Below are 15,457 nucleotides of genomic sequence, written 5' to 3'. Positions count from 1 at the left end.
CTGCTAGAATGCTGGGTTGATCTCTGGTTCACCTTTAGAGAAACTTGCTATTATGAAAAGTGGTAAGGTGGACTCTGTTGCTAAAGTGGCGCTAAGGCCCACTCCCTTTGCTGCTGAGACTGATTCGCCTGCTAGGAAGGAAGATACTGCTCGTGTGGGCAGTTGTGAGAAATCCACTAAGCCTGCTTCTGGGGAGGCTGCTGAGATCTGTATGCTTTTAAAACTATATCTGCTTGAAGTCATGAACGCTTGTGCCAAGTTTGTTGATAGCGGTAGAAAGGTTGTTTGCCCAAGTTCCTTTGCAAAACATACGACCCACTATAAAAGGACTGCTCTGCTTGCTATGATGCATATATAGCAAAGTTGTCAAGGAGGTGGCGAAGATTATGGCAGTTGAAGCTTATTCCTTAGCCGAGGAGATCAAGAGGTTGGATTCTGAGCTTGTTGCTTTGAAGGTGATTTAATTGGTGATTAATGGATTAATTAGCCAATTAACCTCCACTTAAATGTAATGTTATGTAGGTTATAAAATAATTATCTAAGATTAGGATGGATGAGAATATCTTTGATTTGGTTACCTATTTTGGACACTTTTGACTTGATTGACAAATGATTGTACGCTCCTCGCGCGTAGGAATCCCGGTATGCCTCAAGGATATTTTTGTCATCTTTTACCCAAAAATCCACGTGTCGCCTTGTGATTATTTTTGGCTCCACAACATGGATCATATGGAAAAAATTAATTTTTTGAAATTTAAAAAATCTTTAGGAACTAACAAAATAATTTAGAAATTAAATAAAACCACAAAAGAAAACACAAGTCTCTTAATGCAAATTAAAAAATCTAAAACAAAGATTGAAACAGCAACATATATTGGATTCATCTCGTTGATATAAGATGCAATTCAACACATCATCCTTTTTAGCTATATTTGGGAAAATCAAAGCTAATAACCTAAGGGCCCATTTGTTTGACAGGATTAAGAAAGACTGGACTGGACTAGACTGTAGTTATTTGTTTGGTGTGCACTAGGATTAGCTTTAATGAGCTTAGCAGGGATTCGCCCGGATTAAACACCTCCTTAGCCGTTCTTAACGAGGATCCCCAATTTTGGACAGACTCATAAGCCAAAGAAAACACGAGAGATTTTCTGCGTCTTCCTTCATCGCCTTCATCGTCCTCATCTCGACGTCTTCCCTCATCGTCGTCCTTGCCGTGCTCCCTCATCGTCATCCTCCTCACTTTCATCGCTGCGTCTTCGCTCATCTGCAGCTGCTCGCCCTCATCTGCCTCGAGTTGTCTGGTAAGCTTCGAATCTTCGATTTATTTCGTCGATTTGTGTGGATTAGTTTGTGATATTAACTGAGCTTTATTTAATTTTGTTGTTTTGGGTTTGAGAAATTTTAAATCATAGACCTCTGCACTTGAACAAATTAGGGTTTTGATATTTAGGTGAATTTGAGATTAGAATTTGGGGTTTTCATAAGATGAGATGGAACTTGGGAATTTAGGATGTCAAAGTTGTGAAACTTGAAAGTCCTACCCACATGCTGTTTTCGATTTTTAAAATTTGGGGTTTCAACAATGAGAGTACTCTGTGTGTGTGTGTCTGTGCATGTGTGTGTGTGTGTGTGTTTGTGTACTCTGTGTGTGTGTATGTATCTATGTGTGTGTGTGTGTGTGTGTGTTTGTATGTGTTTGTGTGTACTCTGTGTGTGTGTGTGTGTTTGTGTGTGTTTGTGTGTACTCTGTGTGCATGTGTGTAATCTCTGTGTATATGTGTGTAATCTCTGTGTGTGTGTGTGTGTAATTTGTGTGTGTGTGTGTGTGGAATCTTTATGTGTGTGTGTGTGTAATCTATGTGTGTGTGTGTGTGTAATCTGTGTGTGTGTGTGTGCAATCTGTGTGTGTGTGTTTGTGTGTACTTTGTGTGTGTGTGTGAGTGTGTAATCTGTGTGTGTATGTGTTTGTGTGTACTCTGTGTGTGTGTGTGTGTGTGTGTGTGTGTGTGTGTGTAATCTGTGCGTGTGTGTGTTTGTGTGTACTCTGTTTGTGTGTAATATATGTGTGTGTGTGTGTGTGTGTGTGTAATCTTTGTGTGTGTGTAATTTGTGTGTGTGTGTGTGTGTAATCTCTGTGTGTGAGTGTAATATGTGTGTGTGTGTTTGTGTGTACTCTGTGTGTGTGTATGTGTAATCTATGTGTGTGTGTGTGTAATATGTGTGTGTGTGTGTGTGTGAGTGTGTGTAATTTGTGTGTGTGTGTGTGTTTGTAATCTCTGTGTGTGTGTTTGTGTGTACTCTGTGTGTGTTTGTGTGTACTCTGTGTGTGTGTAATTTGTGTGTGTGTGTGTAATCTATATGTGTGTGTGTGTGTGTGTAATTTTTATGTGTATGTGTGTGTTTGTGTGTACTCTGTGTGTGTGTTTGTGTGTACTATGTGTGTGTGTGTAATCTGTGTGTGTGTGTGTGTGTGTGTAATCTGTGTGTGTGTGTGTTTGTGTGTACTCTGTGTGTGTGTGTGTGTATTCTGCATATATAATGTCCTTATTTTTTGTTTTCTTTTTTTTTTGTTTGGATAGATATGGAGCGAATGAAGCTTTTATTGATCTTATTGTTACAAATGTCTCATTTAGAGACAATTTGCATTTGTACGATTCTTGTGTTACTGATGCTAAGGGCCAAATAGAGACATGTTGAACGACGCACTTTGACTAACCGTTCACTTGTTAAACGAGAGATTAGTTTGTGTTATCTGAATGGTATAATAGGGAATACTGATATTGAATGTGTCAACGAATTGAGAATGGATAGAAGGACTTTTAGCATATTATGTGAATTACTTCGTCAAGATGGGAGGGTAAAAACGGATGGTTTGGTGTTTGTAGAGAAGCAGGTGTGTATGACTTTACAAATATTAGCACATCATACTAAGAATCGTAGTGTTGGCGGTAGATTTTATAGGTCGGGAGAGACTATAAGTAGGTATTTCAATAGCGTATTGCAAGGAATTTTGCGATTACAAGGTATCCTACTAAAAGTCCCTTAGCATGTGCCTATTGATTCTACAAATCCTAGGTGGCGATGTTTTAAGGTATGATGATAATTTTTTTTTCATTTTCCCTAAGCTTTAACTCTTCATTCCCTTTGTATAAATTAGCAAAAGCTTTTTTTTATTTTTTTTTTAGAATTGCTTGGGAGCATTAGATGGAACACACATTGATGTGCATGTACCTGAAATTGACAAACCAAGATACCTAACAAGAAAGGGTCGAGTCGCAACTAATGTGTTAGGTGTGTGTTCAGGAGATATGCAGTTCATATATGTGTTTCCGGGGTGGGAGGGTTCGGCATCAGACTCTAGAATGCTACATGATGCAATTAATAGGCCTAATGGTTTTAAGGTACCAGCGGGTAAGACTATTAGTTAGTCTCAACTTTGTAAGTTAGGTCTAGTTTTGTTTGTCAACTACAAAACGTTAATAAGGTCTGCTTTTTTTTTTATTAGGTTATTATTACCTTGCAGATGATGGTTATACAAATGGTGAAGGATTCCTTGCACCCTATAGAGGAATACCTTATCATTTATCTGAATGGGAGGGACGGACACCTTCTAATAAGGAAGAATATTTTAACATGAAGCATTCTAAGGCAAGGAATGTAATTGAACGCTGTTTTGGCTTGCTAAAAGGAAGGTGGTCGATACTAAGGAGTCCATCTTTCTATCCGATAAGGACACAAGGTCGAATAATTACTGCTTGTTGCCTACTACACAATCTTATTAGGCAAGAGATGTCTGTAGATCCAATGGAGAATTTGCCAATAATAGAAGATGGACAAAATACAGAAGAAGGTGAATATGTTGGTAGTGTTGAAACATCTTACTAGTGGACTACAAAGAGGAATGCCATGGCTCAGAAAATGTATAATGAGTGGAGAGCAATTAGGAACCAACAACCGAACTAGTTATATGTGTTAATGATAACATTTTATTTTAGTATTCATTTTTATCATGCATTTGTTGGATATTAGCAAAATGATTAGATTGCTCATCAATGAATGTTAAAACTTTTTTATTGATTGGATGGTATGCCAATTAATTGGATATTATGCAAATTGATTATTTGTATTGTATTTTAGTAAATTCAAATATTTTTTGTTTAGGTATGGATAACGACAATATTTTGAATGCTACTCAAGAGCCAAAAGGAAGAATGCGTAAATGGGAAGCATTTGAGGAAGAAGCATTACTATCCGTTCTTGAGGCTTTTTTTTATGGTCTAAAATATCCATAATATCTCGATATTTCCATCGAAATTTCCGTGTTTTTGGACTACCGATATTTTTTTGGATTACCGATATTTCCAATATTATCGATATTTTAGACCTTGCTAAGTCACTCATGTATCTTACCATGCAATGTATAAAGTGTAAAATATTGTACTAATTCATTATATATAAATGATTATGGTGTGTTTAAACTTCTTTAATTAATTACTACATATTTTCTACACTCACAATATTTGCCAGCTCGCTATATAATCAACTTAAATCAGTTATATCTATCATGCAATGCATTTCCTTCCAATTTTTTGTGATAAACTAATAGATAATTGAATAAATAAACATCCTGCAAAGTTTCAATAAAAATTTCCAAGTTTTTCTTACAATTTCCGTGGTTTTTATTCAATTTTTATCGATATCGATAATATCCCGATATTTCCATCGAAATTTCTGTGTTTTTGGACTACCGATATTTCTGATATCATCAATATTTTATACCTTTTGCTCGGAAGCAACGGTGTGACACCGGTGCTTTCAAACAAGGTACTTTGATTGAAATAGTGAAAGTTGTCAATGTTTTATGTCTTCATTCCAATATAAAGGCAACTCCACATATTGAGTCAAAGTTGAAGAAATGGAAAAAAAACATATAGTTTGGTTGTTGACATGATAAACACAAGTGGATTTGCATGGAATGATGTCAAAAAGTGCGTTGAAGTTGACAGTGATGACGCATGGCAAACTTATGTGCATGTTCATATCCTATTTTATTTATACATTAGTTATATTCTTGCCGCTGTATTTGTTATGCATGCTAAATTTTAGTTTTGCTATGTTGATATAATCTTAGAAAAATAAAGAAGTTGATGGATGGAGAAGCAAACATTTTCCACTGTATGATAAATTTGCATATATATTTGGAAAAGATCGGGCTGCATGTAATGTAGCCGAAACCCCTGCTGAAATGGTGGAGGAACAAAGTCATGATAAAGTTTGTGCAAGTGATATTGGAGGTGAAAATTTTGTTTCTTCAATGAACCAACAAAGCCAACAAAGCACCTCATCTGAAAATAGCCAAAGAAAGAGGAAAAGAGCTGCGGGAAGTTCAAGTGATGGAACCCGAGGCAATTATCAGTGGACTGAAAGATTTTTATGTTGAAAGTGGGAAGAGGATGCAAATGGTAACTGAAGCTTTAATTCAAGGTACTGCAGATCATAGTGACATAGCTAACGAACTTGAACCAATGGGTCTTTCTCCTATGGATCAAATTGATGCATTGTCTTTTATTTTGGAAAAACCACAAAATGTGGGAGTGTTCAAGGCAATCAAATCGGAACTCAAGAAAGTGTTCGTCCAAAGGCTTTTAAGCGACAAAGCAAGCGGATGAGTATATTATGTGGTGCCTTTTGACATGGATGTATTTTATTAATCGTACAATCTTATGTTATGGCTTATAACTTAGCTTTGCACTATAAAGTATTTTGGCTAATGTTAACTAGGATTTTGTAAATTATGGAGATCTACTTTGGAATGCTATACTATAGTTCACTGGCATTTTGTAAAATATCCTGGATCAAAGTTTAGTGAATGATATTTTAAGAGTCAATCAATAGCAAAGATTGACTTGTCACAAGTATCTTCTTATGTACTTGTATTTGTTGAAGTTGCATGTATTGGGCATTATTCTTTTTCTTCTTTTGGGTGATAGAGTTTAAACCAAGCTACATTTGCAAATTAAACTCAACTATTTATAAATAGCATGTCCCAACTATAGTATGTCCCAATTCTATTAGCAGGTAATAGAAACAAAACAATTGTCCTCTTTTTTTAAGATTCATAATATACATGGCAAAAATATGCTCCAATTAACCCATATCATGAGATTTGTAGCATTACTCTATTACACAATGGCAAAAACTTGTAGTCCTAGTCTAAGCAAACACAAATCTGGTGAACAGTACTGTTTTTATTATCCTACTTCTTAGTCTGACACTGTAACAAACGCTTCACTAAGTTAGTCCAGCTTAGTCTAGTCTAAGCCAGTCCAGTCCGAGACAGTCCGGCGCAACAAACGGATCCTAAATGTGCTAATAATCAAACTAGGCAAGGGAAGCAGCAAACAGAGCCTGGAGACTTTGCCTTTTTTTTTTTTTTTTTTATATTTCAAAAATTGACTCTGTGGACTCCATGTTTGCTATATCATCAAATTAATAGAAAATTTGGCGGAATCAAACAGTAAGGACCACATTAATGTGTGGTAGTAAATTTTAAGGACGACACTAATTGATTTTTAAAGTAAAGGACCAAAATGATGAGTTATATTTATTTTAGCTACGTAATAAAAACCCAGAAAAAATTACTAGAACCTTTAATAGGCTCAAGGTTCTAAACGACTCTAGGTGCTAGTTGGACGACGTGTTGGAGCCTAGCGCCTAAGTGGCTAGGGGGATTTAGGAAATTTATTATATATCATATAAATAAATGCCTATTTATACTAAAAAACACATAAATGTATTGGGATACATAAATTGCAAAATAAAATGACATATAGATTATATAGTATTAGAACATATAGAAAATATGAGAAATAAATATATAATGGATGTTCATCCAAATATTCAACAAGTCTCTTACATTTTATTGAAAATATAAAATACAAAAAGAAAGTTATCAATTTTTTGTTTAAGTGATAGTTGCAACCTAGGTAGGTCTAGACAATCTAGGCGGGTGCTTAGGCCTGGTTTGGTACTGAGGTGATTCTGAAAAAAAGCTGGTATCAAAAAACGCTGGGAGCTATTTTTATGTTTGGTAAACATTTAGCTTCAGTTTTTTTTCACAATTTTTGGTGAAAAAAAGTCAAAAACAAGAAGCTGCAAAACCCAGCTTTGAAAAACCGGCTTTTTTCACATCTGTTTTACATAAAAGTTTACCAAACACTATAATACTGTTATTTTTTTCCAAAGCACTTTTACAAAAAGTTTACCAAACACTCTGCTGTTTTATTTCACAGCTACTTATTCTCACAGCACAGCAGAAGCAGCTTTTTTTCAAAGCACAGCAATACCAAACTAGCCCTTAGCCGGGCTAGGCGGACGTTGAAGCAGATCTAGGCGTTATTTCTTAATTTTCAAACGCTTAAGAACTAATCAGGACGATCGTCAACCGTCTAACGCCTCCTAGAAGAGTGAACAAGCTATTTTGATATTCTGATTACATCTAATGCATCAAAAGCATTGCTCACAAAATTAAAATGACTGAAAATTAGAAGCCATGTTATTTTTGGTCAATAAGATTTCCAAGGAGTAAAGCCTTAATTATTATGGTTGTTGAAGGTTAACAGAGTAGACCTTGATTAAGGTCGTTGAAAGTTAACATCAGCCTAGGGTTGTTGAAACTTAACATCAGCCTAAGACGTTCAACTAATAGTCTTGGCCACGTGATTCACAATACGCCATTGAAAACATTTAAGATAAGATCAAATAACTTGTCATTATTTAAGAAAATTAAAACATAAAATTTATATAAAATGACTTGACCTAAACGTCCATTATATGGAGTCCATTCTATCTCATTATTTTTTAACAAATAATATTATCTACACTAAGAAAAAGAGGGTTGGTTTAACCTCATAATGAACTAGCAGTCTAGCAATAATGTGGTTTAAGCTCGTCTTTAGTGAGAATCGAACTTAAGACCTCTCATTTACAAGTGACAAGAAATATTACCAGACTGTAGTACTAAATAACTTCTAACTCATCATTTTGGTCATTCAATTTAAATTAATCAATGTCCTTCCTAAAGCTCAAGGGAAAATTTTATAGGACAGCAATAAGGCCAACAATGTTTTATAGCACCGAATGTTGGGTAGTAAAGCATCAACACGTATATAAAATGAGAGTAGTGGAGATGAGAATGCTTCATTGTATGTGTGGGCACACGAGAAAGATGAGAGAAAATCGGTTACTTTGGTTTGGGCATGGGAAACAAAGACCTACAGACGCTCCGGTTAGAAGATGTAATTACGAGATAGATGTTCAGGGTCAAAGGGGTAGAGGAAGATCTAGAAAGACTTTGGAAGAGACTCTAAAAAAAAAAACTTGGAGTACTTGGATATAACGAAAGACGTGGCACATAACCGAGCGCAATGACGTTCTAGAATTCATACAGCCGACCCCACTTAGTGGTAAAAGGCTTTGTTGTTATTGTAATATCCCATAAGCTATGGCTTGAGACTGCGGGGGCCCGCCCTGCGAGGCTAGGGTGAACTTAACGATTAGCCCCCATGCGAATTACGTTAGGGGGTCTTTTGCTTTGCTAGATCTAGAGAGATACTACATATCCATCCCAAATTCCATCGCTGTAGCCATTTGGTTCACCGGTACTACCAAAAGTCTCATCCTTACTTTACTGTTATTTATCATTTTATTATTTTGGACCACAAAGACCCCGGTCACAGTATATCAATGTGGTCCTTGCCTCTTGATCTTGTTAAATTTTCTTATATTTAGAAATTAAATAAACCTAAAAAAGAAAACACAAGTGTCTCGATGCAAATGAAAAAATCTAAAACAAATACTGAAACAACAACATATATCAGATTCATCTCACCGATATAAGAAGCAATTCAGTGCAGCATTATATTTGGGAAAATCAAAGCTAATAACCTAAACGTGCTAATAATAAAACTAGGCAAAGGAAGCAGCCAACAGAGTCTGCAGTAGACCTGGCATTCATGTCGTGTTTTTCATGTTCGTGTCGTTTTCATGTCATACCTGATATCTTAATAGGTTGTGTCGTGTAACACCCGTTAAAATAAACCGGTAATATGACCTGACCCGTTACCTATTAAGGAAAATATATTTTAAACCAATAAATAATCAAATGAAAAACATAATACTAAATAAGTATATACATATCATATTGTCACATCCAAAACATAAAAACGCAATTTTCTTTTAAGTATATTTTCATTTACATAAAGTCTTTAATAGTTATTTAATTAATGTAGAAGTGTAAAAAAATATATAAATGCTCGTAATGACAAGCTTTACAACTTTTATGAAGAGCTTAACTTCGAAATTCGCCACTATAATTATATAAATCATAGATCAAAATTTAACCATTGATTGTTGTTTACATTTACTCTTCATTGTTCTCATCAAATTTTGTTTTTTCAAATTTTGTTTTTTGAAAACTTGATCTATTAGATGATGCAGGAAGATTAACGGTTTGGATCGTTGATATTATATTCATAATTTTACGGTTAGTGAAAATATTGCTTGATGTTTATAAAGTTTCTACAAACTATATGAGATCGACTCATATTTCAGTTAACCGTAAATATCAAAACGTGATATCAAAGATCTGAACTGTTCATCTTCTTACATCCGCCAGATGATCATGTTTTCAAAAAAGAAAATTTTAAAAATGAAATTCAGTAAGAAGAATAAAGCGTAAATGGTAATCGACGGTTAAATATAAATTTAAGGTTTATGAATTATAGTGTTGAATTTCGAAGCTAACCCCTTCATGAAAATTGTAAAGTTTGTCACTATGAGTGATTGTATTTTTTTTTTTTACATTTTTTACACTTCTACAATAATTATTATTAATTTTATTAATTTTGTCCTCAAATAAAAAACATTATTCATGAAGGTTTGGAGGATTTTAAAAATCTAAACGATAATGTAAGTGTAACCATTATCTACTCGTGGAGGAATAATGATGAATCACGAGTGTTTATATATTCTCTCACATTTTTCATACTTGTATGTATGTCTTCTTAGTTCTTGCATATACAAATACTATATTAGTTTATTTTAATTTTGGACAACAACATGTTAAGTAAAATTTATCCTAGTAATGATAATAAGGGACTCTCATAATAAAAATAAATAATGACTACAACTTTTTTTTTTTTAAACTTATATAGAATAATAATACAAAACTATATATTTAATATAGAATATATTGTATATATTAATATGGCTATTGTATTTTATAATAAATCTTTTAGTAATTAAACTTTAAAATTATCAAAATAAATTTTTTCTTAACGGGTTACCCACGTGTTACTCGCGTGTATACCCGTTATTAACGGGTCACCCGATAATGACCCAATAAGTTATCGTGTTGACTCGAAACCCGTTATTTTCGTGTCGTTTTTGTGTTGTGTCGCCATGTCGTATCAAAAACTACCGGGTATAGTCTGCAAGCTTTTCCTAGTTTTTTTAATTTCAAAAATTAATTGTGTGGACTCCGGGTTTGCTACTTCATCAAATTAACATAAAATTTGACAGAATCAAATGGCAAGGATCATATAGATGTATGGTAATAAATTTCAGGGACGATATTGATTGATTTTCAAATTGAAAGACCAAAATGTTGAGTTAAGTTAATTTCAAAGATCGTTTGTGATAAAAACTCCAAAAAGAAAAGGTGTACAAACCTAAAGCATTGCTCACAAAATTAAAATGACTGGAAATTAGAAGCCATATTCCTTTTTTTGGTCAATAAGATTTGCAAGGAGCAGGCCTTAATTAACGTTGTTGAAAGTGAAGCCATACACAAAAATAAAAGTTCACATATAGTGTTAAACTCTGATTAGCAGGTTTTTAACATTCCAAATGAAGGAGCCGGGCACTTTCCTTCAAGTTATTCAGTAGCTAAAATGTATTGAACACCAATGCAGTTATGCAAGCACGAGATTTACGGTGGCTGGAGGTACAACCGTTCTCTTTCATTCACCGAGGCGTTGGCGTCAACATCGGCTATTGGAATTGAATGAACTACAGGACCATATGAGTTCTCTCATCATTGATATAAAGCCAAGGCTTGGCTCCTCAAGACTGAGGAGTTCCTCCTCAATTCACTTAGCAGTTGATTTACAAATTTTCGTGTTTATATTATAAATCTTTGTAAAGGTCATCTCTAAAAACTCAATTAGAACTAAGGTTGTTTAATTAATCAATAGTAACAAATAGATAAATGGTTCATGATTCTTTTACCAAATCATTCCATCTGTTTTGTACATTTGGATGACCAAATTTCATATTTAATTGATTTTTTTTGCAGAGATGATTATTACAGAGAGCGATTTATAATATGAACAGCTCCGATCATAAACATAAAGTTTTGTAAATCGGTTACATACGAATTGAGGAGCCAAGTTAATTTTTGGAGAGAAGAAGCCTTCCATACCACCTTTTCTAGCCAAATAGCGAGCGATCACTCAACAATGAACACTAACCAAAAGCGGCCAGGAATGAATACCTATCCGTCACGAGAATCGAACCCGTATCTTCTACACGAAAAGACAATGTCCTGACCACTGGATGAAAGGGACCAAAAAGCCATTCTTCATATACCTCAGCTTGGAGAATAGAAGTGGTTCATCTTGTTTCATTACACAATTCAAGATTTCGTTTGTGTTGACGTTGTCAATTTCTAATGTGAATTCAGCGGGTCGTCCCCCTCCCCTTTCTACTATCATAAAGGCCCCGGATCCCTTTCTATGTCCTTAGAAATTGGAAACATTGTCAGATCCTTAAAACGAAAAAGTCCAGACTTTTGTTACCGGTTACGATACTGGTGGTGGTGGTGCACACATTGAGGTTATTTCTCATACTGGCCAACGAGAGAAGGATTCAAGATAAAGGAAAAATAACCTCTTATTTTCCTAATATCGACGTCCCAACGGAAAAATCAGTTACCACCCCAACTATAAAAACACAAGAACATTTTTTTTGTACTTGGTGTCAAACTGTGATTAGCAGGTAAGTAGAAATTGTGCATCCAAGGGAATGAGCGAAGTATCTCCCTTCAAGTTATTCAGGACTTTCAGTGATGCATTTCTTCGCCGCAGTGGATCGTTCACCTGCCAACACCCTGGAGTTCGAGCTCAAACGCTTCAACCGCCCGCCACCTCCCCAAAACCAGAAGAACAAAAAAGGAGCGAACTTTCTGCTTCCTCTCTATTGCAGAAGCCAAGCAAACTGTTGGGTCGCGATCTCTCTGTCACAGCAAGTGAGTTAATCATTTTATCTTAGCATTTTCACTCTTTAATTTCTTAATCTGCACTCACGTTAAACCTTCGATTGTGTTGTTTGTTGTTTTTGGAATTTCCTTAATCTGTTTGGATGCTGAGCAAAAGTAGACAACTATGAGTTGGGTAACTTAGAATTCAGTAACCCCAATCTTGGGTTGTTCTCAGTTTTCCAGTCTGTTGTTGGTATTTTCTTGTGTTTTCTCGGCAGCCAAACATAACGCAGGTTATGTTTTCCAGTGGATAGTTGAGATATAGATGTGTTATTCTGCGTGTGTGATCAGAATCATTACATTGGTAAAATATTTTAGTAAGGTTTTGTTTGGTTACACTATGATGTGAGACTTTGCACAATTCATTAGGTAATCGAAAACTAGTTTGGTATAAAAAATCGCATTTTTCTTCGCAAAATTATTGTTTTGCTTGAATTTTGGAAGGTAGAACCTTAGATGGAGTCTTATCACAATGCTTATTTGGGCAGTGGATGATGAAGAACCTTCTATGAGCAAGGATGAGGACGTGTTAGAGAGTTCCAATGGGAAAGAGGCAGTCACATATGAGGGGAACTCGGATACAGAACCATTTGTGGGTATGGAGTTTGAATATGAAGAGGCTGCGAAAGTGTTCTATGATGCATATGCAACACAGGTGGGCTTCATTATGCGAGTCGATGCCTTCCGGAGATCAATGCGTGATGGTAAGGTAGTTTGGCGGAGGCTTGTGTGTAACAAAGAGGGATTTCGCATGACGCGAGCCAAAAGAACTGAGAATAGGAAGCCTCGAGCAATCACCAGAGAAGGGTGCAAAGCGATGCTTGTGGTAAAGAAAGACAAATCAGGAAAATGGATCGTAACACGATTTATAAAGGAGCATAACCGTCCACTAGTAGGTACACCTGCAAATGGTCGCCGCAGTATGCTTCTGTCTCAAACACCAGTGAGTGCTTCTTATCTGCATCTTTGAGTTGCTCGCTTATAGGTTTATTTTGTAAGACAGATGCATTGTGATTTCTGTTAAGTTAGCGGTTTATTTTGTTTCCTTGTGTTGGTTAAGTTAATCGATTATCTAGTTTCTGTCCGTTGTATATTTGAAATTGCATCAGATGGTCTAGTCTCTGTTGCCTGCAAGTGATTTGGAGCTATTGCAAGCTGGAAAGTTACTTTTGCTAATGCAACCCTGCATTATATTAGTAGGGATTCTGGTTAATTGGATGAAGTTAGCAGATGCCCCTTGCTTGAAAAGGTTCCCTGATGATATCGTTCTTTTGGTTTTCCTTGTTTGAAGAATGTAGTTCATATATTTCTCAAAGGCGTACTAGGCAACCCATTTTTTGTCACCTCCAAATTGTTAAAACCAGTTTTGACGTTCAATCTAAAACTCAGGACCTGTTTGATAACCATTTCGTTTTTAGTTTTAATTTTTTGTGATATATATGGTGGAGAAGTACTTGTGGGAGAAAGGGATGGAGAGATAAAGAAGGGTGAAGGAAGGAGGGTGGAGGAAAGGAAAGGAAAGGAATGACAAAAATGAAAACTAAAAACAATTTTGAGTTGATTTCACTTTAACGTTTTTGTTTTCATATGATCTACATTTCTCCCTCCTCCCTCACACCGCCTCCCTTTATCCTTCTCCATTCCTTATTTCATCCAATATACTTTCCCCCGGTCTCTAGCACAAAAAATAAGAACTAAAAGCTAAAACCAAAATGTTTATCAAATGGGTCCTTAGCTTTATAAACTTACTCAAGAAGTAATAAAATAATTAAATAAAGACGTTTTAATGGTTTCTTTTGGTAGTAACTGTTCTTAGAATTTGGACAAGTCCCCTCGAGTGCTATATGTAATTGCTTCCCTGGCCGTTTTGTGAGATGTAATAGGTGTCTCGTTTAACTTTATCGTGGTTACAGTAAACGTTTTACATGTAGGGTTTGTGCTCTAATTTACAGTGGTTACAGTAACGTTTTACATATTTGACCAGGGCTTGTTAAAGCCACCTAGCAGATACCCGACGTATGTTTGTGAGGGCAGGGCAGGGGAAGAGTTCTTTGCATTATGCTACCATAATATTTCCCATAACAATCAATAATTGCTATTGATTTGCTTTTTGGTTTGTTCCAGGACGAAAAATATCTGAAAATTCGGGAGTTGACGGCTGAGTTGCAACGTGAGCGAAAGATGTCTGCCACCTATCAAGAACAGCTTGATATGGTTTTGAGGCAGATGGAAGAACATTCCAATCACTTGTCGAGAAACATTGACGGTATAGTCCAGAGCGTGAAAGAAATTGAATCAAAGAGGGTAGCACCTTGAAACGGTTAAAAGGCTACTTGATTGTTTCAGCTCCTTTCATACGCTATTCCCTGTATTCAAGACCTAATTTGCAAATGTGGGTCTGGTCAGTTGGTCAAGGCAGTGTGTCTGTCTCTTGCATTTGAGTTCAAATCCCCTCCCCATAGATTAGATAAGAGTAGTTTAGATTATCGTCTTGTTAAAAGAAAAACTGTAAATCTTAGTTTTCGGTGGAGCAGAAACTGAATTATCCTGTAGTTTTCGTTCTTTGTTTTTTGTTTTTTTTTTCAGTTGATTTACCCTTTGGTTGTACAAATAGCATACGTATAAGTAGCAAGTTCTTCTAACTCCATAATCTTTTGCGTACTCTATTATTTTTCTTTAGTTTCATTTTAATTTAGCGAAGTGATTTTTGACACTCACATATCTTGCTCCTCCCTCTTTTTCTAGCCATACGACTCAGAGTAAATCAAGGACACAAACAAAGGGAGGAGTGCAGAAGGAGACAATGAATGTTGATTCATGGTTATTTATTATTATTATAAATCGAGAGACCTGAAAATAAAAATTGAAATGAGATAATAATTTCGCTTCTCTAGTTGTTTGTGGAAACTCCAGTCCCAAAGTCAAGCACGAGTCCGATTCGAGTAGAAATGTTCAACAAACGAAAAACAAGGGTCTCAAACGCAAGACCATATCGGGATGTTGAAACGAGTCCAATGCAACTAAATCCGAGTTCATATAGATTTATTACGGCTAAACAAGCTCCCAAACGTCCCCGGTGCTCGGACCCTTGGCACATTAAACAAGCTTCTTCTCGGCACCCGTTGGAGGTTAGGG

The 15,457-nt window shown here is 35.7% G+C and overlaps 1 protein-coding gene across 1 annotated transcript; it reads left to right on the top strand.

The window, feature by feature from the left end:
• The first annotated feature begins 11,690 nt into the window (after nt 1-11,690).
• LOC103428309 (protein FAR-RED IMPAIRED RESPONSE 1-like) lies at nt 11,691-14,972 on the top strand. The gene is made up of 3 exons (XM_008366413.4): nt 11,691-12,310; nt 12,811-13,265; nt 14,447-14,972. Exons 1-3 carry the CDS (start codon nt 12,088-12,090, stop codon nt 14,636-14,638), a joined length of 870 nt encoding a protein of 289 aa, XP_008364635.2. The 5' UTR covers nt 11,691-12,087; the 3' UTR covers nt 14,639-14,972.
• Nucleotides 14,973-15,457: the final 485 nt, after the last annotated feature.

The sequence above is a fragment of the Malus domestica genome, chromosome 05, assembly GCF_042453785.1.
Source record: "Malus domestica chromosome 05, GDT2T_hap1".
NCBI classification, from domain to species: Eukaryota; Viridiplantae; Streptophyta; class Magnoliopsida; order Rosales; family Rosaceae; genus Malus; species Malus domestica.
Note: the sequence above shows the minus strand (reverse complement) of the source record. Positions and strands in the feature narration are given on the sequence as shown.